General features: G+C 39.0%; 1 protein-coding gene across 2 annotated transcripts; it reads left to right on the top strand.

Annotated features, from left to right (window-relative positions):
• The first annotated feature begins 433 nt into the window (after positions 1-433).
• Positions 434-23,474, top strand: MED6 (mediator complex subunit 6). Of its 2 annotated transcripts, none has more exons than XM_060620187.3 (8): positions 434-574; positions 5,284-5,443; positions 6,711-6,802; positions 8,767-8,849; positions 9,206-9,314; positions 11,428-11,543; positions 22,453-22,480; positions 23,064-23,474. In XM_060620187.3, exons 1-8 carry the CDS (start codon positions 553-555, stop codon positions 23,192-23,194), a joined length of 741 nt encoding a protein of 246 aa, XP_060476170.1. In that variant the 5' UTR covers positions 434-552; the 3' UTR covers positions 23,195-23,474. The 2 variants fall into 2 exon arrangements, with proteins under 2 accessions (XP_060476170.1, XP_060476171.1); XM_060620188.2 differs by lacking the exon at positions 434-574 and adding an exon at positions 4,172-4,202.
• Positions 23,475-27,854: the final 4,380 nt, after the last annotated feature.

The raw sequence follows: 27,854 nt of genomic DNA, 5'->3' as shown, positions 1-27,854 counted from the left end.
CTTGCAGGATTAAAAACAACGGCGTACTCGCTCCTAAATCTAACAGCCCCTGGATACACTCGAGGGACCTTTTAAAATTGAAGATGCACCACCCCCCCAACCTCTGGGTCAGAATTTTTTTTTTTTTTTTTTTTAACGATCACAAAAGATCAAGGTCCAGTTTTCGAATCTCTCAGAGGTTGGCGAGAGGCAGGACTCGGCTCAGTCTCATATTCCTCAAAGCCTCCCCATTTTTTTCCATCCGTAGTGGCTTTCTCCCCGCCTCTTCTGCTCCTTCTCTCTGCTCCTACTCGCCCCGCCCAGCTCCACTTCCCGGCCCCGCCCCTCACCTCTTTCCCGCTCCTTCACCTGCCAGCCCGGCCCCTCCCCTCTCTTCCCCAGTCCCTCCCCCTCCTCCTTGCCCCTCCCCTCCCCAGGCCGCTCTCCAGGCCGCGCAGTCTCCGCCTGGCGTTCCTCGCAGTCCCTGCAGTCAGCCTCGCGCCGCTTCCGTCGTCGGAGCTGTTACGTTTCTACTGCACGCCGGAAAGAGAACCCGCGAGCGCTTTGGGGATTATGGCGGCCGTGGATATCCGAGGTAACCGGCGCTGTTACCCTTTGTTTCCTGATTGGCTGGGAGCTGGTTTGGGGGTTTGTAGCTCGCGGGGGCAAGGTTCAGGTTCGTTTGTGGTGACTCCCAAGGCTCTGATCTGGCGAAATTCGTTCTCCCCAGCTTCTCAGCGGTCTCTTAGAAGCTTCAAAACGAAGGGGTTGGAAGCTCTGGGCTTTGCCCTCAGACCTGCAGTGTTGTTGCAGACACGCTCTCCAACAAGACTGGGGCTGTTTTGTCCAGGTGAAGGGGTGGCCTTTGGGCCGAGAGGTGGGATGACGTGAGTTGGTTCATCTCTTGGGACTGGGCGTGGGAGCTGCCTTATTCCTGACACTGCGCCCCACGCGTCCCCGGGCATGAATCCCGAAGATTTTCTTTTTGAGTCTCTAATACCTGCCGTAGAACACACCACAATTACTGAGCGCAAGGATCGGTCCTTTTTCACAACTGAACTGTAAAGGTGCTCAGGTATTTGTTGAATCGGTGAATATATACAGGGAGGCAACATCCCTTAATTGCTATTTGATCTCCGTATAAATTAGGCTATACATTCTCCCCAGCACACGTACACACATCTTTTTCATTGAATTTGTAAAAAAAAGAAAAAGAAAGAAAAAGAAAGAAGCCTAGGAATTGTGCTCTGGAATTTCAAAGAGTGAAAATATAGCTTGAAGCGTGAGAATTTCGTTCCAAACAGACCAGCTTCCCCCTTGGGAGGAGGTATCATGGAAGTTACTCTTCATGAGAACGAGAAAAATTTGAGAGTGAGAGAGTGTCCGTGAATATCTTTATTTTTTACTGTTGTGGTGGTGGCTTCCACAAAACTTCTTACACCTGTAAGAAACTCTCAATCAATATTTACTTCCGTTTGAAACTTTGTGTACTTTTCCTTTAAGGAAGTGTGAATTTTTGTACCTAGATGCAAGCCCTCTTACCCCTGGCCAATTAAAGAAAAAGGGCTTTCCTCAAAAGATGTCTAACTGTAATATGTTCCTAATCGTTTTCACCTAGGGTTATTTTTGTTTGCATATACCTGATTTTTAAAGGGAAGTGTTTTGAGATTCCTTTTTCTATGTTAACCAAATTGGGGTCTAGCACGCTTAATAGAAATGTATTCTCATTTATAGTTATTCAGAGTGTCCAGTGATCTTCAGCATTTCTGTACCGTGTTTTTATGGTTTTGTTTTTTTGTTTTTTTGTTTTTTTCATTGTGAGAGTTTCAAGTGCCTAATTTTATCACTTGCTATTAGAGAGCTGTAGTTAGGCTATGTCAACATGTTCTCTTGCTGTTGAATAAAAAAGAGAAACATCTAGTCCCTCAGTGTTTTCAAATACTTACCTTTCACAATGTTTTACTTTTACTTAGATTTGTTAAGGTCATTACAAAGGCTTTAAGGTGGGAGAATGTCTGGTGTGTTAGAGGAACAGTAAGGTCAGTATGCCTGAAGCAGAGAGAGAGGAGGTGAGAAGGTGAGGTCAGAAAGGTAATTGGTGGCTTGATCATATAGGTAGGGATCGTAGGCCATAGTAAAGTCTTTGGCTTTTCCAGTGAGTAAAACAGACCGCCACTGGGAGGTTTTCACCAAAGGGGATGATCATAATCTGACTTTCTTTTTTTAAAGGATCACTTTGACTGTTGAGAACAGTGTAGAAAGGTGAGGGTGGAATTAGGAAGACCAGTTGGGAATTCATTCCTGTAATACAAGGAAATGTCAAGGTAGCTGGGACTAGGGTGGTAACAGTGGAGGTGGTAAGAAGTGGTTGGAGTTTGTTTGACTTAGTAGTGTATTCTCTTAATGGCGGTGTGATCACAGGTAGTCCTCAAGTGGGACAGGTAATATTTTCTCAGCCACATATCACCCTCTTAATCTCAGTTAACCATTTTGTAAGTGAACGTCCTTGGATTCTGGAGTATATGTGAACCTGTGATGAGTAGAGTCACTTGTCCTTGGCCCTCAATCGTAAATTAATTAACATTTGCTGACTATTTTAAATCTGGCCCTATGCAAGTTCTTGATGAGCAAGACATGGCCTCAGTCGTCTAAAAAGTCAAATATAATGGGAACACGTTTGTATTTCTGGTTATGAGTATTAATAAAAGTGTAAAAAATTTCTGTGAGAACATAGAGAAAGAAGCCATTATTTTTGTCTTGCGAAGTAGACAAAGGCTTTGGAGAGATACTGACATTTGAAATGAGTTCAACCTAGCATGACTGTTTAAATGATATACTAACCTCACACCTTTTTGAAAATAAAAGGAGTCTCTATTTTTCAAAAAGGCATAAACTGGGGGAGGGGAGGAAAGGTACAAACTAGAACAGCCTTGATTAAGCCAGAGATAAATTTGCTCATGATAATTTTAAAATAAATTGTTGGTACTGCCACCAACATCACCCTAATTAACATTTATTGGGTTATTACAATGTGCTAAGCATTTTATGTACACAATCTAGCATATGGATACTATGTAGTATCTATATAGTACCAACCTCTTTGAGTTCTGTGTGGTAAAGTGGCTAAAATAGTGCCCGGCGCAAAGTCAGTGTTCAGAAGCGGTAAACAATATTCTTTGCATTTGTATTGGTCTCCTAAGCCATACTTGCCTGGTTTTTAGCTTTGATTAGTTTACCAAATGAGGAAAATATGACATAGGACTGCTGATCAGGATACATCTTCGTGAAGAAAATTATAGGGAAAATATACTGAACAGTCACTTGGAGCAGATGGCATTTATGATTCCTTCTGAATTCTGATTCCTTATTTAAACTTAATATATCCAAGCCAAATTCATTATCATTATTTTCCTAAATGAGTATTGGTTCCTAAGTTCTCTGACTTTATAATTGATGATTCAGGAAATTGTCTGTTTTCTCCCCTAAGAATGTCTATTTGTCCTTATTTTCCCATGCATCGCCATTGCCTTCCACCAGTCTTCATTATCTCATGCCCATATTTATTGACTCTCCATAATCGTTGATAGGTAGAATCTCTAATTACACATTTGTTTCTGCAAATTACTCTTCTACCTATGCTGAAATGATCTGTAATAATTTAACAGTTTATTGTCAGTAACCTATTATGACATCATACAGACATAGTTCCATTATGTGAGAAACCTATAATTGTCCATCTACAAATGCTTTTGTTAATAATCATTCCTTTTTTTTTTTTTTTTTTTTTTAAATTTTTTTTTTCAACGTTTTTTATTTATTTTTGGGACAGAGAGAGACATAGCATGAACGGGGGAGGGGCAGAGAGAGAGGGAGACACAGAATCGGAAACAGGCTCCAGGCTCCGAGCCATCAGCCCAGAACCTGACGCGGGGCTCGAACTCATGGACCGTGAGATCGTGACCTGGCTGAAGTCGGACGCTTAACCGACTGCGCCACCCAGGCGCCCCTTGTTAATAATCATTCCTAAAGAAATAAGAAAGAAATGTGTAAGAAAGTTGCTTTAAAGAAAACTACTTTAATAACTGGATTGTAGTGTTTAAAGCTGGGAATAATGATTATCCTTAGTTGCTTTTCATTAAAAAAATCTTTTGCTGAAAATGTTATTTCCTGGGCTGATATTTGGATATTATGGCATGATGTAGTTATGATGAACCATCTTAATGGTCAGTACTGATTATTTGGTCATTGATGTACTTCATCTGTTTGCTTTTTCCTTGGTTTTGCAACACACACAGCACATTTTACCTTTATGTAATTACTTTTTCTCATTTTACTCATTTCCTTCAGAACCGCTTATTGCCTTGGATTAGGTCTTTTTTTTTCAGAGGTGCCAGAAGCAATTACCGTTTAGAGAGGTTGAAGTTTTCAGTTCTTCCCTTTTTTAACCAGTATTAAATAGGCATTTTGATGTTCAGACTTACTCTTAATGGGATTTAGTATGATCAATGATATGGAACATTATTGCAATCAATAGCCAATAAAAGCCCAGTAGTTAAAGCTATCTAGTTCTGTTTACCATGTCTTGTTTTTCTTTTTGCATTTTGAAATATTAAAGAGTTAATTCTATTCCAAAATATGAAATTGTATGTAATTAAGGGCATTCTACTTCTCATTAACTTCCTAACTTTTACATTCATTATCTCCTCTGTAATAATAGCTTCCTAACTTATTTCTCTGTCCCTAATTGGTGAGATCTCAAACTGGTGGCTGTGGGTGTGTTTTCTTTGGGATGCATGTTGTCTGACAATTTTTGAACAAAACTCAAGATTTCCAATTTTTTGAGACTTTTCTACATTTTATATCCTATCATTTCACATAATCAAATTATTCTCTAACCACTTACCTCTATATTGGTCTATCTTTGTATGTGCATTCTCTCTGCTTGGAATTACTTTGCCCCCCCTCCCCCACCTTTTTTTGTCCTAGATGAACCTCTGTTTATTCTTTAACGTGTAGTGCTAAAACCCACCTCCTCCTCACCCAGTGAAAAATCATTACTGTTCCCTCAGGCAAAGTATTCTCCCTCCACCATGCGCTGATAACACATTTATTCATATCTTTATTTTAGTGCTTATCATGTCACCTTGTTATTGCTTTCTTGCACACTTACCTCTTCTGTGAAAGTGTATAGGTTAGGATCCTTGTCATCCTTATATTCATAATGCTTCCTGCATTAGATGCATAATAAATGTTGGATTGGCTTTTTTACTTTTTTCTCATCCTTTATCATTTTGTTTCCTATAGATAATCTGCTGGGAATCTCTTGGGTTGACAGTTCCTGGATCCCCATTTTGAACAGTGGAAGTGTCCTGGATTACTTTTCAGAAAGAAGTAATCCTTTCTACGACAGGACATGTAATAATGAAGTGGTCAAAATGCAGAGGCTTACATTAGAACACTTAAAGTAAGTTACTGTAAGAAGATAGCATTGTTGCCAGTTAGAGATTTTGAAATGAATGGTTCTTTCAAGCTATGGATAGTGAGTACAGAGTAGAAGTTTGGGAAGAACTGGAGTTTTGTTTGGGTTTGTACAAATTTGACATGCAAAAGAATGATCAGTAATCACTTGTAACCTAGGAAGTCTTTTCTGTATAATTTCATATATTACTGTCTAGTAAAATACAGCTATTAGGTTTAGATGCAGCTCTAATTAGTGATTTTAGCAATCAACTGTTATCCTCAACCAGGTGACCATACTTACTGTCTCTTTTTTTTTTTTTAATGTATATTTTTGAAAGAGAGAGAGACAGAGGGAGGGGCAGAGCGAGAGAGGGAGATACAATCTAAAGCAGACTCCAAGCCCTGACCTGTCAGCACAGAGCCCGACGCAGGGCTTGAGCCCATGAACCGCGAAATCATGACCTGAGCTGAAGTCGGACGCTTAACCGACTAAGCCACCCAGGGGCCCCTTACCGTCTCTTTTACATCGAATGTAATGTCTTAAACTATAGTCCGGTTTATAGTAGATTTTTCTTTGTATGACAAATAAAATTTCTGCTTGACAATTGCAAAGTATTTTTTCAGAGTTAGGATGCTAAATAATTAAGAATTATTACAAAAGTTTCTGAAACAGCTGTGTATATAGTTTTTAATCTATCATTAAACATCAGAGAGGGTTCATGAAATTAAATTTCTGTGGTATTTTAAATGACTTTTGTTATGAGGCAAATATTTACAACTATTAGGACAACTTGTTGCTTTTAAACAATCTGGCAGGTTAAAATGTGTTGGAAGGATAAGGTTTTTGATGTTTTCTAGTTGAGTAGAATATAGAGTTGAAATATATGGTCAAGACATGTATAGTCTTCATGTACTATATATTTTTAGATTTTACATATATTTATGTATCTCAGGAAGCATCACGCTATTTTAGTTGCAGTTTTTTGAAATGTACACTCTTCAGTGTACTTTTATGACTGAATATGCTCAGATTTAAGTTTATTATGAATCTTTATAGAGAAACTTTGTTGTTTAAAAATCAAATCTTACTTTATATCCCACCTATCTGGGAAAATAGCCAGTTTTATTGGACAGCCAGTTTTTAATATCAAACATAGGCAGTTTTAATCCAATTTATAATGTTGCTGTATTTTTATATAATAATCTGAACATTCTACACAGTTGTTTGTTGAGCATTCATAGATCTCTGGGTGTCTGTGTTCTGTTTTCAGTCAAATGGTTGGAGTGGAATACATCCTTCTACACGCTCAAGAGCCCATTCTTTTTATCATTCGGAAGCAACAGCGGCAGTCCCCTACCCAAGGTAAAAATGTGTAGACTTCAGGCATAATTTTCTTCTTAAAATGCCATGGCTTACTTAACTTTCTGAGCCACATGTTCTTATCTTTTTGGATTGGGGTCTGTTTGGGGGATCCCCAAGACCATATGCATGTTCAGTGCCTTGCTAAGAGGAATCAGCAGACTCAGCATCTAGGTATGTTAGTTATAATCAAGATTTGTTATGGCAGTGCAGTAAGGATCCACAGACAGATGAATAAGGGAAAAAGCCATATCAAGCGGGATCTGTGGGAATCCACGTGTAAGCTTCCGTTGCTTTCCCTCCTGCGAGGGGCCTCACCAAGTGCATCCTCCCTCCAGCAGCCCCCACGCACATGTGTAATATGTCTGCCCAGGGAAGGCCTTTTGATACTCAGTTTCTTTTGAAGGCTAATCATGTGGACATCCTCTGCCTGCCAAAATTCCAGCTTCTCAGAAGGAAATGAGGTTTCCATTGTAACCATGTTGTTACAGACAAATTGTCTAGGCACTGTAGTATAGCAGGCATAAATTTACCACTTAGGAAATATTTCAAAAGCCAAGTTCCACTAGTCATATGCTTGGATATCAGGAGTCTTCTAGCGTGCCCAAGGACAACTCTGTAAGCACTAACAAAGCAACTTGCTATGTTGCAGCCACCTCTTCTGTGAGTATAGTTATTGGGAACCTCTGGTGCCCTAAGTAATGTCTCATCTCAGTCCGCTGAGTCTAATTCTGTTACAAATTGATAGAGGATCAACTGAAAATCCTCGTTGACCTATTCAACCAAAATTCTTACCTGGCTTCTGTTACTAAACATAAACTTGCTCTAGAAATCATACTGAAGGGTGCAGAATTCAGATTTGACTTTGAATCAAAGAGCTAGTCACCTATTCCAGACATGACCAGCTTTATCTCCTTATTAGATAACCTTTTCAAGACATTTAGGAAAAACCTGCACCCTGATATTGGTTCTTGAGCAAAGAATGACTTGCTAAAGAAGTTGTGGTTCCAGAGTCAAGAATCCAAATGTAATTTCAAAATCAATGATCTAGAGCCCCTTCCCCAAGGAAAAAAGAACCTTAGACAAAGGCAAGACCAGGAACAAGATTTCCATGATGAGAGGGTTCAAGGTATGGAAGCGACAGAGGTGGTACCAGCTTCACTAGCAGCTGTTTTCTTCTTTAGGACCCAGGAATGGGGCACAGTGGCAAGTTTAAAAAAAAAAAAATTTTTTTTTTTTTTAGTGTTTATTTAAAAAAATTTTTTTTGTTGTTTATTTATTTTTGAGAGATAGAACACAAGTGGGGGAGGGGCCAAGGGAGAGAGAGGCACAGAGTCCGAAGCAGGCTTCAGGCTCTGAGCTGTTGGCCCAGAGCCTGACGTGGGGCTCGAACTCATGAGTGGTGAGATCATGACCTGAACCAAAGTCAGACACTTAACCAACTAAGCCATCCAGGCGTCCCTGCAGTGGCAAGTTCAGTGCATCTGATATCTTCACCCTAGGCCCTAAATCTCTCACTCTAAGGTCTTATTCTCCATAGTGTAGTTGAGTGATAGCAGCGTTCGATCACTTGGAACTTATTAAAAATGCACTATCCCTACTGAATAAGAATCTGACTTTCACAAGATGCTCAGGTGATTCAGAGGCACGTTCAAGTTTGAGAAACACTGCTCTAGGTTGCAAACCTTTTCTGTTATGGTCCAGAGAGTAAATATTTTAGGCTTTGAGGGCCTCGTGGAGTCTGTAACAGCTACTCAACCAGTGTCAGAGCAGCCTTAGATAATATAAATGAATGAGTATGGCTGTTTTCCAATATAAATTTATTTACAAAAATGGGAATTGCCAAACGATGCCTTAAGCTTTAATACGGAAAAATAGCAAATTTTAGTTGTTCTTTTTATGAAAATCTGTTTAGCAGTTTGTATGCATAGCTGTATTCATGAATGTTTTTATTTTCACTGCTTTAGTTATCCCACTGGCTGATTACTATATCATTGCTGGAGTGATCTATCAGGCACCAGACTTGGGGTCAGTTATAAACTCTAGGGTGGTAAGTATCTTCACATTCTTGAAACACTAAACAAAACTTTTAATCAAGCTATATTTAATCAAAACTTTTAATCAATCAACTTTTAATCAAGTATCCAGGAATCCAACAAAAGCTTCTCCTTCTCTTTCTTGTGTAGGTTGGTATGAAGGGTTGACTATCAGAATATCTTGAACATTGGTTACTATGGGCCAAGTCCGTGTTAAAAGTATATATCACAGCCCAGCTCTATAGTGATTCAGGTTCTGGAAAAACCCCAGAAAATTACTATCTTTGCATATGTAATATTTTGTGGGTGTTTACTTTGGAGATTTTAGTTGATCTAATGAGAAATTCAGAATTTGTTTTCTTTTTACAAGCTCACTGCAGTGCATGGCATTCAGTCAGCTTTTGATGAAGCTATGTCCTACTGTCGATATCATCCTTCCAAAGGTTATTGGTGGCACTTCAAAGATCATGAAGAACAAGGTGGGTAGAATACCTGGACCTCCTAAGAACTCTTTGGTGTTTTGAGAATGAAGCTGTTTTCTTTAGGAAAATGGCTATTGATTTCTAGGTGTGTTTTACATAGGAAGATTTCATAGGGTGATGGCATTGTCCTAGCTATGATTCCTGTAACTGGATTTGGTAATAATAGCTTTCCCATAGGAACAGATGTAAATTTTAATCTGTAGGTAACTGGTAATCTTTTATAAATTGATTCAAGGTTTTAAAATATTTGGAACATATAGAGGATAATCAGTGTTTGGAATGAATCATGATGATGTATCCTGCTTACCTAACTGTTGAGTCATCTTGAAATCTGGAGCCTAAATATCCCCAGTCTTCAAAGTAGGGGAGATGCTTTTATAGCCCTATTTCCAGATGGCCAGTCTGTTTAATGATCTTTCCATGTTACTACCTACCCAGGTCCCCTAGTTTCCATAGCTGCTAATCTGCTACTTGTTCTGCACCGTATTTTACAATAAAAGTACTCCTGGAAATGTGTCTATGACAATATACCTATACTCGAAATTTCCTTCTCTGAGAAGTAGCAACTCAAAATAAGTTATTGAGGGAAAAATAGCTTTTAAATAGAATTCAGCCTTTATTATTATTTTTTTTTTAACGTTTATTTTTGAGACAGAGAGAGAGCATGAATGGTTGAGGGTCAGAGAGAGGGAGACACAGAATCCGAAACAGGCTCCAGGCTCTGAGCTGTCAGCACAGAGCCCGACGCGGGGCTCGAACTCACGGACCGCGAGATCATGACCTGAGCCGAAGTTGGCCGCCCAACCGACTGAGCCACCCAGGCGCCCCAGAATTCAGCCTTTAAATGGAGCAAATGGTCTTTCAGATACAGTTGTATTTATTCTTTTTTTTTTTTCTTCAATATGTGAAATTTATTGTCAAATTGGTTTCCATCAGTTGTATTTATTCTTAATAGTAGGTGCAGGTGGCAACATTTGACATAGGAAGGTTTCTCCCCAGAGCTATTTGCCCCTGTTATAATGGAATGTTTGCAATAAAACTTATCTGGAACTCTTCATTGAGAGACAGTGCCTCAGTCCACTTAACCTTCTGAGGAAGTTCCACACACGTTTGATTTCAGAAATTCTCTTGCAGGTTCTTTTCTTTCTTTCTTCATGATCTGCTGTTGTTTGGTTTGTCCTGTCCCCTGCCCTTCCCAGTGAATTACAGTCTTTATAATTGAGTATGGTAACTTGAGTTTGTGAATGTTGCATTTCCATTTGTAGCTATTAGGTATAGTGGGAAGACCATTTTAATATACTTAAAATATACACAAGATAATTTCAAATTAATACTCTGGATTGTGATTTAGATAATTATGGAAAACTTTAGCCTTAAAATTCTCTTTCTTTTTTTTAACATTAATTTTGAGAGAGAGAAACAGAGTGTAAGCAGGGTAGGGACAGAGAGAGGGAGACACAGAATCCAAAGCAGGCTCCAGGCTCTGAGCTGTCAGCACAGAGCCCAACGTGGGGCTTGAACTCACGAACTGTGAGATCATGACCTGAGCCAAAGTCAGACACTTAACCGACTGAGCCACCCAGGCGCCCCAGCCTTAAAATTCTTAATATCTATGTATGCTTACATACCAAAACTGAAGTATCTTTAAAAGAATCAGCTTTTCATTTTTTTATTTTTATTTTTTTTAAGATTTTTTGAAGTTTGTTTAATTATTTTGAGAGAGAGCAGGGGAGGGGCAGAGAGAGAAGGAGAGAGAGAATCCCAAGCAGGCTCTGTGCTCTTAGCACAGAGCCCAACATGGGGCTCAAATTCACAAACCATGATATCACGACCTGAGCCGAAAATGAGTCAGATGCTTAACCCACTGACCCACCTAGGTGCCGGAGGAGTCAGCATTTTAAATGTTAAAATGTTAACTTCATTTAAGAGGGAGAGTTAGAACACTTGTTTGTATATGTTGTGTTTAATTTATTTGGGGGGATGGTTTTTGGAATAGCAGTCATTAAAAATAATGATAATTTGAGTATATTCATGGTGGACAAAGGTATGTAAAATATAAGACACCAAACTAATTAGGCAGTGTTTTGATTTGGATTTCATATTTTAATAGATAAAGTCAAACCTAAAGCCAAAAGGAAAGAGGAACCAAGCTCTATTTTTCAGAGACAACGTGTGGATGCTTTGCTCCTGGACCTTAGGCAGAAATTTCCACCCAAATTTGTGCAGGTAATGAGAATGCATGTGGTTAATGTTGATTTGACACTTTTTCCTGGAATATTTATTTTTAATCGAGAACTGTTTCAGATGTGACCTAAAAAGACTGACTTTCCTCATTAATTAAAAAATGGTCTCTTGGCGAAAAATCATATCTGAATCAAAGGAAAGGTTTTCAAAGACTTAATGGAAGAAGTAGGTAAGGGGATTGTAATTAACACTGTTCTGTGCCTTTAAGTTTATTTTCTCTTTGAATCCTCGCAGACTAAGGACTGCATATGCACAATGTTCTCATTCAAAGGTTGCTGAAAGTGTCATAGATGGTAACTAAACTAGAATCTGAAACATGTTGTTTTTACTCTGTCTGCTGCCTTTCAGCCTGATGTGGTAGCTATCTAAGTCCTTAAATGATAGATTAGTTAAAACTTTTGTAATAAAAAGAACATTTGAGGTAGAGCATTTGGCATAATAAATGGAGGAAGCAGGAGTAGTAATAAATAGAGTTACATCATAATGGTGATTTAGTTATGTGAATTCCATTGTTATTTTGGGTGGTTTTGACAGCAATAGCAAAGTGAGCTTTTGAAGTGAGGTAGGTATGTGAACATGTTATTCTCCTGGTTAGTCTTAGTTCATACAGGTGTTTACCAGGGCTGTGTGTACACAAGGTTGGGGGACTAAGATTTTCAGGTGCGTTTTAGATTAAATGAGATTTTTCACACTTTGAGATAACTTTAAAACAGGCCTCCTGTTCCCCTTTCCCTGACCCTCCTTGTGTGAGAGGAGTGCACTGTTGGAATGGTAATGTGATGAAGGGAGCAGAAGACAGAGTGGAAAGCAGCGCAGGAAATCTTGCGAATTGTATTTGGAGATAAATTGTGTCTTTCGAATAAATAAACAAATGTATCGTAGTGTCTGTAGGAATCTGAGTACCCATGACAGTGTAGATGAGGTGTCGTTGACCATTCAGTCAGTGAGTACATAGTATTTATGAGGGAGGCTGGGTGGGGGAAGAACACCTAGACATGCACAGAACAGCAGCCGTTAGGCACATGTTGACTACCAAGCATGTGAAACATGGCTCGTCTAAGGTGCGCTGTGATGGAAGTGTAAAATACATACTGGGCTCGAAGACTTAGGGAGAAAAAGTAAAATATCTTAATAATTTTAAAATATTGATTATATGTTGAAAAAATGCTATTTTAGATATATTTGGTTAAAAAATAAAATTTATCGGTTTCTGTTTGAAAATGTAACTACCAACTTACATTTGTGGTTCACATATTTCTTTTGGATAATGCTGATCTAGAAAATGGGGATAGAACACACAAAACCAGAAACATGAAAGAGTATTAATGGGCACATTAATGGCTATATTAATTCATGGACAGATTTCTCAGAAACCAGAAATCCTTAGTTAGTTCTTCTTTGTCTAGTTCCTTGAGCTATAAACTTAAGACTGCTTATTTGAGAACTTTCTTTCCTTTTTTTAAAAATTTTAAAATCTTTAAAATTTTTCTTTAAAAACATTTTTTTAAAGTTTATTTTTATTTTGAGACAGAGAGTGTGCAAGAGCAGGGAAGCAAGAGGGGCAGAGAGAGAGAGGGAGAGAGAATCCCAAGCAGCCTCCGTGTTATCGGCACAGAGCCAGCGTGGGGCTTGAACTTGTGAACCGTGAGATCATGACCTGAGCTGAAATCAAGAGTCAGTCAGATGCTTAACTGACTGAGCCACCCAGGCACCCCTCTTCTTTTTAATGTAGGCATTTATTACTATAAATGTTACTGTTAGTACTGCTTTTGCTGCATCCCATAAGTTTGGGTATGTTGTGTTTTCATTTTTATTTCTTTCCAGATTTGATTTCCTTTTTGATTTCTTCTGTGACCCCTAAGTTGTTCAGGAGTATGTTGCTTAATTTTCACATACAAGTTAGCAAATGCAAAGAAATTGAAAAGGAAAATGAAACTAAGAGTTGTTTTCAAAAGACAAAACTGACAGACTTTTAACTAGAGTAATAAGAGGAGACTCAAGTAAAATTAGAAATGAAAGAGGAGAGGGGCGCCTGGGTGGCTCAGTCGGTTAAGTGTCCAACTTCGACTCAGGCCATGATCTCACAGCTCGTGAGTTCAAGCCCCGCATCGGGCTTTGTGCTGACAGCTTGGAGCCTGGAGCCTGTTTCAGATTCCGTGTCTCCTCCCTCTCTCTGACCCTCCCCCATTCATGCTCTGTCTCTGTCTCAAAAATAAATAAACGTTAAAAAAAAAAAAAAGAAATGAAAGAGAAAAAAGAAATGAAAGATAGAAACAAAAGGATCATAAGAGACTGTATAAACAATTACATGCCAACAAATTGGAAAACCTAAAAAAAAAAAAAGAAAAGAAAATTGGAAAACCTGTAAGAAATTCCTAGAAACATACAACCTCCCAAGACTAAGTCATGAAGAAATATAAAATCTCAACAAATCAAAAGTAAATAAGGAGATTAAATTAGTTCTCACAAACCTCTCCACAAAGAAAAGCCTGGGACCAGATGACTTCACTGGTGAGTTCTACCAAACATTTAAAGGGAATTAATACCAGTCCTCAGACTCTTTCAAAAATTGCAAGAGGAAGGGAACATTTTCAAATTCATTTTATGAGGACAGCATTAATCTGATACCAAAGGCAGACAAAGACACTACAAGAGAAGAAAACTACAGTTCAATATCCATGATGAACACAGATGCAAAAATCCTCAATGAAACACTAGCAAACTGAATTTAACAGCACCTTAAGAGAATCCTACACCATGATCAAGTGGGATTTATCCCTGAGATGTAAGGATGGTTCAACATACTGAAATGAATCTTGTGATATACTGCATTATCAGAACAAAGGTTAAAAATCACGTGATCATCTCGATAGATTCAGAAAAGGCATGTGACAAAATTCAGCACCCTTTTATGATTAAAAAAAAATTCAAGAAAATGGATATAAAAGGAATGTACCTCAACGTAATAAAGGCCATATGTGATAAACCCACAGCCCACATACTCAATGGTGAAAAACAGTTTTTCCTTTAAGATCAGAAACAAGACAACGATGCCCACTCTCCACAGTACTGGAAGTTCTAGCCAGGGAAATTAAGCAAGAAGAAGAAATAAAAGGCATTCAAGTAGGAAAAGAAGTAAAATTGTCTTTATACATGATCCGTGACAAATCTTATACATAACAATTCTAAAGATTCCCCTAAAAAGCGGTTAGAACTAATCAACGAATTCAGTAAAGTTGCAAGATGCAAAATGAACACTCAATTGGTTGAATTTCTGTACACTAACAACAAACTATCTGAGGAGGATTAAGAAAACAATCCCATAAAAAATACATGGTAGTAAACTTTTTGTTTTCAGCTTTATTGAGATGTAACTAGTGTTTACCATTGTGTAAGTTTAAGGTATACAGTGTGCTGATTTGGTACACTTCTGTATTGCAAAGTGACTTACCATAGCATTAGCTAACACTTCCATCATGTCACATAACTGCCTTTTCTTTTTTTGTGGTGACATCATTCAGGATTCACTCTTACCAACTTTTAAATGTATAATACAGTATTAACTATAACCACCATGCTGTACATCAGATCCCTAGAACTTAAGTTATCAGTGGAGGTTTGTACCCATTGACCAACATACTCCTCTTCTCCTGCCAACCCTCTCTCAAGCCACTGATAACCATCCTTTACTCTGTATGAATTTGACCTTTTTATTTTTTTTATTTATTAAAAAAATTTTTTTTAATCTTTATTTATTTTTTTTTTTTTAATTTTTTTTTCAACGTTTTTTATTTATTTTTGGGACAGAGAGAGACAGAGCATGAACGGGGGAGGGGCAGAGAGAGAGGGAGACACAGAATCTGAAACAGGCTCCAGGCTCCGAGCCATCAGCCCAGAGCCTGACGCGGGGCTCGAACTCACGGACCGCGAGATCGTGACCTGGCTGAAGTCGGACGCTTAACCGACTGCGCCACCCAGGCGCCCCTTAATCTTTATTTTTGAGAGAGAGAGAGAGAGAGACAGTGCAAGTGGGGGAGAAACAGAGAGAGATGGGGAGACAGTATCTGAAGCAGGCTTCAGGCTCTGAGCCGTCAGCACAGAGCCCAACGCGGGGCTCAAATTCATGAACCGGGAGTTCATGGCCTGAGCTGAAGTCAGATGCTTAACCGACTGAGCCACCCAGGCGCCCCCGAATTTGGCCTTTTTAGATTTCATTTATATGTGAAAGTATTTCACATTCTCTTTCTGGTTTATTTCCCTTAGCATAATGCCTTCAAGGTTCATCTTTTTTTTCTGCAAATGGCAGCATTTCCTGCTTTCTGGTGGCTGGAAAAGACTCAATTTCATACCACATTTTCTTTATTCATCTTTTGATTATAGGTTGTTTCTATATCTTGGCTATTGTGAGTAATGCTGCAGTGAACATGGGAATGCAGATGTCTTTTCAGTATCCTGTTTTCATTTTCTTTGGATATATCCTCCTAAGTGGGCTTGCTGGATCATTTGGTATTTCTATTTTTAATTTTTTAAGGGATCCTCTGTACTGTTTTCCTTCCATACTGTTTGTACCAGTTTACATTTCTGCCAACGGGGTACAAGTGTTCCCTCTTCTCCACATCTTCACCAGCACTTGTAATCTGTTGTCTTTTTGATGATAGTCATTCTAATAGGTGTAAAGGGATATCTCATTGTGGTTTTGATTTGCATTTCTCTGATGATTAGAATGTTGAGCACCTTTTAATGTACTTGTTAGCCAATTGTATGGCTTCTTTGGAAAAATATTTATTCAGTTCCTCTGCCCATTTTTTAATTGGGTCGTTCGGTGTTTTTGTTTCGTTGTTTTGCTTTTGAGTTGTATGAGTTCTTCATATATTTTGGATCATAACCCCTTACCAGATATGTGATTTGCAAATATTTTCTCCCGTTCTGTAGGTTGCCTTTTCATTTTGTCGATGGTTTCCTTTGCTGTGCAGCTTTTTCTTTTGATGGAGTCCCACTTGTTTATTTTTGCTTTTGATGTGTTTGCTTTTGGTGTCAAAACCAAAAAGTTATCTCCAAGACAGATGTCATGGAGCTTATGGCCTATGTTTTCTTCTAGATATTTATGGTTTCAGGTCTCATGATTTCAGTCCATTTTGAGCTAATCTTTATGTATGGTATAAGACAGTGGTCTACTTTTGGGGTGCCTGGGTGGCTCAGTCGGTTAAGCATCTGACTTCGGCTCAGGTCATGATCTCGTGGTCCATGAGTTTGAGCCCCGCGTCAGGCTCTGTGCTGACAGCTCAGAGCCTGGAGCCTGTTTAAGATTCTGTGTCTCCCTCTCTCTCTGACCCTCCCCCATTCATGCTGCATCTCTCTCTGTCTCAAAAATAAATAAACGTTAAAAAAAAATTTGCAAAAAAGATAGTGGTCTACTTTTATTCTTTTGCACGTGGCTGTCCAGTTTTCCTAACACTGTTTATTGAAGAGACTGTCCTTTCCCCATTGTGTTTTCCTAGTCCTTTGTTATTAACTAATTGACCATATATTTGTGGCTTTATCTCTGGACTCTCTGTTATGTTCCATTGACGTATGTGTCTTTTTATGGCAATATCACACTGCTTTGATTAACCACAGCTTTGTAGCATAGTTTGAGCTGGAAGCATTCCCATGTTTATCGCAGCATTGTGCACAGTCGCCAAGGTAGGGAAACAACCCACATGGCCAATAACAGATAAATGGATAAAGAAACTGTGGTATATACGTATAGCGGAATATTGTTCAGCCTTTAAAAAGAAGGAAATTTTACCATTTGCAGCATCATGGGTGGACCTGTTAGACACTATGCTAAGTAAAATAAGTCAGTTGCAGAAGGATGAGTACTATATGATTCCCTTATATGAGGTGTCTAAAGTAGTCAAACTTACAGATGCAGAAAATATGGTGGTTGCCAGAGGACAGAGGAAGGGGGGAAATAGGGAGGTGTTAAATGAATATAAAGTTACGGTTATACAAGATGAATAAGTTCTGGAGATCTGCTGTACCACATAGTGCCTATAGGTAACCATATGGTGTTGCACACTTAAAAACTTGGTAAGAGGGTAGATGTCTTGTCGAGTGTTCTTAGCACACGAATAAAACCCAAAACCAAAGAAACATAAGGAATCTTTTGGGAAGTGATGGATGTGTTTACCTTGATTGTGGTGGTGGTATCCCAGGTGCATGTGTATGTCCAAACTCATCAAATTGTATACATTAAATATTACCCTATGTGATTGTGGTGGGGAAGAGTAATGGAATACAAGACGTAAAAGATGGTTAGGGTTAGACTGAGGATTTTGTATGCTGGACAAAGGAATTTATGGTTCATTTTATAGTCCAGTATTTATTTGCTATTTTAAACATTAAGTTATTTGAATTATTTGAACTGTCATCACTACAAACCAAAGCAGTGTCAATTTTTATATATTCTTTTTTAAATAATGCTCTCTTGAAGTATAGAAATATCTTTTTTCCTTTTAATGTTTGTTTATTTTTGAGAGAGAGACAGAGTGCGAGCAGGGGAGGGGCAGAGAGAGAGGGAGACACAGAATCTGAAGCAGGCTCCAGGCTCTGAGCTGTCAGCACACAGCCCGACATGGGGCTCAAACCCCTGAACCATGAGATCATGACCTAAGCTGAAGTCGGATGCTCAACCGGCTGAGCCACCCAGGCGCCCTGAGAAATCTCTTTTAAAAAAAAAAAAAAAAAAAAAGATTTTAAAAAGTATTTATGTATTTATTTTGAGAAAGAGACTGCGTGAACAGGGGAGAGGCAGAGAGAGAGGGAGAGAGAGAATCCCAAGCAGGCTCCATGCTCAGCCCAGAGCCCCACCTGGGATTTGATCCCATGACCATGAGATCATGACAAGAGTCAGGTGCTTAACCAACTGAGCCACCCAGGTGCCCTAGAAATATTTTGTACCTCATCTTCTAGATGCTTACCACTGACTAGCTGAGAACTATGAATGGTGGCAGTCGGGACCCATTAAATGTTACAAAACAAGTTGCAAGGAAGTAATGCAGTATAGTTTTATGTTTTATGAAGGTGACCATTAACAATGTAGAGGATGCTTAGGAAAAGGTGATGTTTAGAATCAGAGAAGTTAGGTTGTGGAGAGCTTGAACTAATTCTGTGCCTGTAGAGAGAAGATAGATTCAAGAGATATTTGAATTCAGGATTGCCCAAATTTGGTGGTTGGATTTGGAGAGGTTGGCAGTAAGGATAATTCTGAGGCTTCAGGCTTAGATTTAGACTTGGTTTTGATTGTTAACCAAAATTCAGAATATAGGAAAAGAAACAGATTTGTGGTTTAAATATTAGGGGTTTAAATTTTAGTTGTTAAGCCTTCTATTTTCATTGACCAACCGCCGGAACATTCAGTAGTTTACTGCTGTGTTTGGGTTCTGAGGTATTCCAGCTGAATGACCTCTTTTTTTTTTTTTTTTTTTTTTTTTTCTGGCTGAGTGTCCTGTTAAGTCCCATGTGCTGTCCTATCCTGATGAGCTAGGCTGGACAGTGCAGAAAACTCAAAGACTTTTGAATCTTAAAACAAAACAAAAAAAAAAACTTTGCTTTATAGAAAGTTATAGAAATTTAAGATAATATATAAAAGAGAATAATTACAAACAAAATCCCCATGTACCCGTTATCTGGCTTTAACAGTTATTAAACATAGCCAGGCTTGTTTTGTCTTCTTTCTCTATTTCCTCCCAATTATTTTGAAGCAGGTTGTAGACTTCATATCATTTCAGTGAGTTTTTTACATTTTTCTTTTAAAGGTTTAGCTACAGTCATACTTCAGTTGTCATTTTCTAGAACCCCACATTTCCTGGGGCGTGTGGGTGGTTCAGTTGGTTAAGTGTCCGACTTTGGCTCAGGTCATGTTCTCGTGGTTCATGAGTTCGAGCCCTACATTGGGTTCTGTGCTGACAGCTCAACCTGGAGACTGGTTCAGATTCTGTGTCTCCCTCTCTCTCTGCTCCTCCCCCATTTGCGCTCTCTCTCTCTCTCTCTCTCTCTCTCTCTCTCAAAAATAAATATTAAAAAAAATTTTTTAGAACCCCACCTTTCATTTAACCATCCAAGGGCCAAAGCCAACTCCCAAAGGGAGAGTATGTCCAACTCTTTGTAACAGAACTAGGAGAAAGATGGCTTTTTCTAGAATTGTTCCTCCCTTTGCTCCTTCTACCCAAAACATTTCTCCTTACATCAAGAGAAGAAAATAGATACTTGGTTTACTTGAAATTTCCTACGAGCTCCCTATTTACCCATTGTGTCTCCCAGAACTATTTGTAGTTCAGAACTTACTCCTACTTATCCATTATTTGACAGTTGAGCTGCTGGGTTGCCCCTATGAAAGTGCTCAGGAGAATATTAGAAAAGTCCTGCCTACTTTGCTGGAACTCCTTTTTCCATATTTTAATTTGTGTTACTACTGAGAGTTACACTGATACTGATGTGATAGGAGTTCAGGGCCTTTTATGATGAATGTCTTTTCAATGCTGTTTTCAGAAGATGCTAGAACACCATAGTATATTACTTCAGCTAGATTTATCACAAGGTTACTTGATCAGATTTTGTCAGAAAGGTGCCCCCATTTTATTTTCCTATCTGAAACCACATCCTACTAGTTTGTTTGACAGTATTCACTAGAAAAGCTGAGAGAGAGTGCATTGGATGTTATTCCAGTGTCCAGATCTAGTCCAGTGTCCAGTATAGTTCAAATGGTTCAGTGCTAGGAGTATAAGAAAACCCCTCTCAATTTCTCATTTCCTCAATGTTGTGCCATATATTTCCTCTCTTGTTTTAAAGTAAGAAAAACTATTTGTTCCCTCAGATTGCTTTGTACATGTTTAATTCCTGATGTGTTCATAAGATACGTGATGATGTGGGTGTGTTGAGGGTTCCCATAACGCCCTCATGTTTGGAGATTTGCTTGAAGGACTCACAAGATTTATTTCAGTGACATAGTAAGGATATACAGCCAGATGAAAAAGACAAGTAGCGTCTGGAGGAGCCCATGTGCAGGCTTCCTTATATCCTCTCCTTCTCATTAGGAGTTACACAAAATGTGTTCTTTCAACAACGAAAATGAGGCAACGTGTGTGGTATTTCTGCCCAAAGAAGTCCATTAGAGGCTTGGTTCCAATGTTTTTTGGGTGAGGTGGGGGCGGGGGGGATCATCCTATAGGTGCTCTCTAGCTCATACCAAAATTCACATGCCTGGAAGAAAAGCAAATGTTCAGCATGAACAACATTGTACAGTCTAGGCACAATGAGCCACCACTATCAGAATGGTGAGAACTTTCCAAAATTCAAATTCCTAGTCATCAACAAAGGCCACCCTTGCCTTTCAAACATAGAAGCCTCAAGCCTTCTATGTTAATCTTTTCTGCACAATGGATAATAGTATGGAGCTCAGTTTTGGTCTTATTAAGTGTAATGTTCCCAGAACTTGCAGTTGGGACGGGCTAGTAGGCAGTTGGCAGCATGAATCTGGAACATGTGATATCAGGAAATTTGGTCATCTTTAGTCCTAGGAATAGATAAGAAAGCTTAGGGAGGGCATAGAAATTCAGAAAATGCCTGGAGATGTTTACTTTAAAAATGAAGAGAACATTTTCTTTGGAGATGACAGAGAAGTCTATAAAGCAACGTGTGTGTATAGGTAAGGGTATAAGTTTGAAGGTAGTTAGATGGGAGGGAACTTGGGTTGTTGACATCCCTTTTTTAAAACGTAGACTACAGGGGCACCTGGGTGGCTTAGTCGGTTAAGTGTCCGACTTCGGCTCAGGTCATGATCTTGCGGTCCGTGAATTTGAGCCCCGTGTCGGGCTGTGTGCTGACAGCTCAGAGCCTGGAGCCTGTTTCAGATTCTGTGTCTCCCTCTTTCTCTCTCCTCCCCTGCTCATGCTCTGTCTCTCTCTTCTCAAAAATAAATAAACGTTAAAAAAAAATTAAAAACATAGACTACAGAGCCATTGGCTTCAGGTGAAGGGTAGGTTGTGAGCCTTGAGGAGGAAGGAGGAGAAAAGTTTTAAAGCATTTAACTTGGGTAATAGGAAAAGGGAGATGACAGCATAATCAGATAAAAGAACTGCTGTGCACAATGGAGGATCTTACTTTGTTCCTGACTCATGATGCCCCATCCTTTTTTTCCTATAGTTTAGTTTTTAATAGTACTCTAATCAGAAGCCTTTACGTTCATAGGAAAATACCTTTTTCCTCTTTGCTTCCCGTACCTGCCAACTTTAAAAGTTGGAGGGTTGATCCATATTTCATTTGCTTTCTTTGAGTTCATGTCCCCTAAACGAATAAGCCTCGGGAGTCTTGAAAGCCTCCATTATTCTCTCCCATTGGATTCTACTTAGCTACTTTTTTTCTTAATTTTTTTTAAAGCTTATTTACTTATTTTTGAGAGGGAGAGAGGAAATCCCAAGCAGGCTTCGCACTGTCAGCATGGAGCCCGATGTGAGTCTTGAACTCATGAACTGTGAGATCATGACCTGAGCCAAAATCAGGCGTCAGATGCTTAACCAACTGAGCCACCCAGGGGCCTCTCTACTTAGCTACTTTTTGAAAGCATTATAGCCTGGGTACAGAGGTAGAGGGCTTTATAGATAGCTGTTCAAGGGAAACTTATTTATGTTTGACTCTTTTGTTCTAGTTCTGTCTTTTCTGGAACATGAGAATAAGTAGAAAGTGATAAATTTACTTTTTATGGTACATGAATAGTAGTTTCTCTTTATGGAGTCAATTTTAATATAATTTGAATGAAGGTATAATTTTAATAAGAATTACGACGTCAAGAAGAAGAAAATTTTGCTAACCTACCCTGTTTTCTCCCCTCCCCGCCTTTTTTAAATTATAGCAAAAGTCTGGAGAAAAGCCTGTCCCAGGTATGTTCCTGATGTTCTTATTAAACTTGTAATAAAACTCAGTTAACAACTATAGCATGTAAGATGAGCTGTGGTCCTTTTGTCCTTCTAGACTCTCATGGTAATTCATTACTTCTGATTTTTGAGATCTGCTGAATTGCCAAAAGATGGTGATTTGTGGTAGTCATATTAGTATTTGAAAGATTAATTTGAGTGGGAAAGAGTAAGTATTGAGGATGTGTGGGGAAGATGAGGTGATTTGAAGTTGTTTTTAGTTCATATCTCAGTGTGAAAAAAAGCTGTTCTGTTTCATCATTGAAAACAGATATTGAACTATGTGTTCAGCCTGGGATAGACTATATATCTTGTTTATGAATAATGTCCTGTGTTTTTGTCAACTATCACAGATTTGCTTGGGTTATCAGGTTTTTAGGTTTGTAAATGGGTTCTACGCCTGCCTGATGAAACTGCTAAATTTAGCATTTGAGATAAGCAGCAGTTCTAAATGAACTTGAGCCTGAACCATTCACATGACTTTTGTCTAAATTGATCTCATCCCTCCACCTTCCTCTCCCTCCAAAAAATGTCTGCTTTTGATGTCTAGTGGATCAGACAAAGAAAGAGGCAGAACCTATACCAGAAACTGTAAAATCTGAGGAAAAGGAGACCACGAAGAACGTCCAACAGATAGTGAGCACTAAAGGCCCCCCGGAAAAACGAATGAGGCTTCAGTGAGTACTGGTCAGAGAGAAGCTTGCAAGACTCCTCTTGTCCATTATTGATACCTCATTACCGTGACAGGCTCTTGAACTTTAAAATTCTTTGTCACGACCCTTCCATTTGTACAGAATGTGCTTGTTCTTTAAGAAGGATGTAAGGATCCTCATGCTTTTGATAAATATTTTTTATGTATCTTTTGTAACCTTTCCCCTACTAGACTTGAGCAGCTTCCTTACTCAAATGTATACTGCTATATATACATCTAAAAACAAAATAAAAGTATTTGTATAAATCACTTTATCATGACTTTTTTCCCTTATTTCTCTCGCTGAAATATTTCCACATGCACTTTGTAAACACGAAGGATTAATGTGAAAGGAGTAACTAAGCTTATTTTCTTATATTAGTTGTGCATTTCTCAGTATTAAAATAATAAGTTGCAATTTGAAAGATAAAAGGTAAAAACCTCCCCCTATAAATATGATAATAGTGAAGTTTCTTTGTGCATAGTTATTTTCATTTTTAATTTTTTCTATAATTTATTCATTTTTTTATAATTTACATCCAAGTTAGCACATGGTGCAACAATGATTTCAGTAGTAGATTCCTTAAGCCCCTTACCCATTTAGCCCATCCCCCCCACAACCCCTTCAACAACCCTCTGTTTGTTCTCTGTATTTGAGAGTCTCCCTGTTATTGTATTATTTTTGCTTCCCTTCCCTCAGGTTCATCTGTTTTGTATCTTAAAGTCCTCATATGAGTGAATATGATATTTGTCTTTCTCTTGACTAATTTCACTTAGCATAATATCCTCTAGTTCCATCCACATAGTTGCAAATGGCAAGATTTCATTCTTTTTGCCAAGTAATACTCCCTTGTGTGTGTGTGTGTGTGTGTGTGTGTGTGTGTGTGTGTATCTTTATCCATTCATCCATTGATGGACATTTGGGCTCTTTCCATACTTTGGCTGTTGTTGGTAATGCTGCTATAAACATTGGGGTGCATGTGTCCCTTCAAAACAGCACACCTGTATCCTTGGGTAAATACCTAGTAGCGCAATTGCTGGGTCATAGGGTAGTTCTATTTTTAATTTTTTGAGGAACCTCCATACTGTTTTCCAGAGTGGCTGTACCAGTTAGCATTCCCACCAGCAGTGCAAAAGAGATCCTCTTTCTCCGCATCCTCGCCAACATCTGTTGTTGCCTGAGTTGTTAATGTTAGCCATTCTGACAGGTGTGAGGTGGTATCTCATTGTGGTTTTGATTTGTATTTCCCTGATGATGAGTGATGTTGAGCATTTTTTCATGTGTCAGTTGGCCATCTGGATGTCTTCTTTGGAAAAGTGTATTCATGTCTTTTGCCCATTTCTTCACTGGATTATTTTTTGGGGGGTGTTGAGTTTGAAAAGTTCTCAACTTTTATCTAACCCTTTAAGGTTCTAACTTTATCTGATACGTTGTTTGCAAATATCTTCTCCCATTTCGTCAGTTGCCTTTTAGTTTTGCTGATTGTTTCCTTCGTTTTGCAGAAGCTTCTTATTTTGATGAGGTCCCAACAGTTCATTTTTGCTTTTGTTTCCCTTGCCTCTGGAGATGTGTTGAGTAAGAAGTTGCTGTGGCCAAGATCAAAGAGGTTTTTGCCTGCTTTCTCCTCAAGGATTTTGATGGTTTCCTGTCTTACATTTAGGTCTTTCATCCATTTTGAGTTTATTTTTGTGTATGGTATACAAAAGTGGTCCAGGTTCATTCTTCTGCATGTCGCTGTCCAGTTTTCCCAGCACCACCTGCTGAAGAGACTGTCTTTATTCCACTGAATATTCTTTCCTGCTTTGTCAAAGATTAGTTGGCCGTATGTTTGTGGGTCCATTTCTGGGTTCTCTATTCTGTTCCATTGATTTGAGTGTCTGTTTTTGTGCCAGTACCATACTGTCTTGATGATTACAGCTTTGTAATGCAGCTTGAAGTCTGGGATTGTGATGCCTCCTGCTTTGGTTTTGTTTTTTCAAGATTGCTTTGGCCATTCGAGGTCTTTTCTGGTTCTATACAAATTTTAGGATTGTTTGTTCTAGCTCTGTGAAGAATGCTGGTGTTATCTTGATAGGGATTGCATTGAATATGTAGATTGCTTTGAGTAGTATTGACATTTTAACAATATTTGTTCTTTATTTTAAAGTCTTGGGGCGCCTGGGTGGCTTGGTCGGTTAAGCGTCCGACTTCAGCTCAGGTCGATCTCGCGGTCCGTGAGTTCGAGCCCCGCATCGGGCTCTGGGCTGATGGCTCAGAGCCTGGAGGCTGCTTCCAATTCTGTGTCTCCCTCTCTCTCTGCCCCTCCCCCGTTCATGCTCTGTCTCTCTCTGTCTCAAAAATAAATAAACGTTTAAAAATAAATAAATAAAGTCTAGGTTGTCTGATATAAGTATGGCTACTCCAGCTTTCTTTTGGTGACCATTAGTGTGATAGATGGTTCTCCATCCCCTTTCAATCTGAAGGTGTCTTTAGGTCTAATGTCGGTCTTTTGTAAAAAGCATATAGATGGATCTTGTTTTCTTATCCATTATGTTACCCTATGTCTTTTGATTGGAGCATTTAGTCCATTGACGTTTAGAGTGAGTACTGAAAGATAGGAATTTATTGCCATTATGTTGCCTGTAGAGTTGGAGTTTCTGGTGGTGTTCTCTGGTCCTTTCTAGTCTTTGTTTTTTTGTTGTTGTTGGTTGTTGTTTGTTTGTTTGTTTTTTGGGTTTTTTTTTTTTCTGTCTTTTCTCCATTCAGAGAGTCCCCCTTAAAATTTCTTTCAGGGCTGCTTTAGTGGTCACAAACTCCTTTAATTTTTGTCTGGGAAACTTTTGATCTCTCCTTCTATTTTGAATGGCAGCCTTGCTGGATAAAGAATTCTTGGCTGCATATTTTTCTGATTCAGCACATTGAATACATCCTGCCACTCCTTTCTGGCCCACCAAGTTTCTGTGGATATGTCTGCTGGAAACCTGATCTGTCTTCCCTTGTAGGTTAAGGATTTTTTTTTCCCCTTACTGCTTTCATGATTCATTCCTTGCCTGAGTATTTTGTGAATTTGACTGTGATATGCCTTGTTGATGTTTGGGTTTTTCTGAATCTAATGGGGAGTCCTCTGTGCTTCCTGGATTTTGGTGTCTGTGTCTTTCCCCAGGTTAGGAAAGTTTTCTGTTATGATTTGCTCACATAACCCTTTTACCCCTTTTTCTCTCTCTTCACCTTCTGGGACCCCTATGATTCTGATGTTGTTCCTTTTTAATGAGTCACTAATTTCTCTAATTCTTAAGTCGTGCTCTTTTGCCTTAGTCTTCCTCTTTTTTTCTGCTTCATTGTTCTCTATAAGTTTGTTCTCTGTATCGCTGATTCACTGCTCTGCCTTACCCATCCTTGCCACCATGGCATCCATTCAAGATTGCAGCTCATTTATAGCATTTTTTATTTAATTTCATCTAGGTTTTATCTCCACAGAAAGGGATTCTAATCTGTTTTCAACCCCAGCTAGTATTCTTATTATCGTGATTCTAAAGTCTGGTTCAGATATCTTGTTTGTATCTGTGCTGATTAAGTGCCTCGCTGTGATTTCTTCCTGTTCTTTCTTTTGGGGTGAATTCCTTTGTTTTGTCATTTAGAAGGAAGAAAAGGAATCCATAAGGTAAAAAAAAATTAAAATTAAAGACAACACAAAAAAATCAAATAACGGATGCTAGATCCTAGGTGTGTTCTGGTTTGGTTGTTTAAAGGAGTTTGATAGAGAAAAAAGGGAAAGCAAGGAAAAAAAAAGGAAAATGTTTGAAAATTTGAACAAATGAATACAATGAAATAGAATAAAATGAAATGATGGAAGTAAAAAAATAGAATTTGAAAAATTTACCCAGAAGTAAAGTGTAGAAATGGAAAACATAAATTTTTTCTTTTATTCAATTTTATCTTATTCAAGAATAAGAAAAGAAAAAATTATTGAATAGATGGACCAGCAAACAGACTGAAGTATCATTGAAATTACATCGGTTTCCCCTAGAAGTCAAACCATGAAGCGCTTTATAGTCTGTAAACTAAGCAGATGGAGAGACTTGGGGTGTTCCTGAAGAGTGAGGTTGGCCCAGTTGGGTGGGGCTTAGTGTAACACCTCCTTTCTCCACTAGATGGCGCTGCTTAGCTTGCTGGGGTGGATTATTGTGGCGCCTGTAGGTGTGTGTGTGCATGCACGGGAGGGGTGAAAATGGCATGACCTAGTTACCCAGTCTCTAGTATCAGAACTCTTGGCTCTTCCCAATCAGCAATTGCTCACCCCTCCTTTGTCTCTGGATTCCATCCACTCTCCGCTTTTATACTGTCTGTCACCAAGCCATCAGGTTGCCAGGCGGCACCTCCCTCCTGAGTTTTATCTCAGATGTGGCTGTTGTTTCCCAACCCCTCACTTCTGAGGGACTGCGGTTTTGACCCACTCAGACATATGGGGAAGGTTCTCACTGAGCAATGGCCAGGTGTCAGCTGCCCCCTGGAATGTTCAGGACACCGTGCTGCTGCCAATGGCCAGAGACTGGCTGGGTGCCAACCTGCCCCAGAAAAAGTTGGTGTGATCAGGTGGCAGCAGGGTTTCAGGGATTATGGAAAATCACCCCACACATCTGGCACCAGGCTTCCCCCTTAGCGTCCTTGTT

This window comes from Panthera onca, chromosome B3 (genome assembly GCF_046562875.1).
Source record: "Panthera onca isolate mPanOnc1 chromosome B3, mPanOnc1 haplotype 2, whole genome shotgun sequence".
Taxonomy (NCBI): domain Eukaryota; kingdom Metazoa; phylum Chordata; class Mammalia; order Carnivora; family Felidae; genus Panthera; species Panthera onca.
This window is presented reverse-complemented; position numbering and strand designations above follow the sequence as displayed.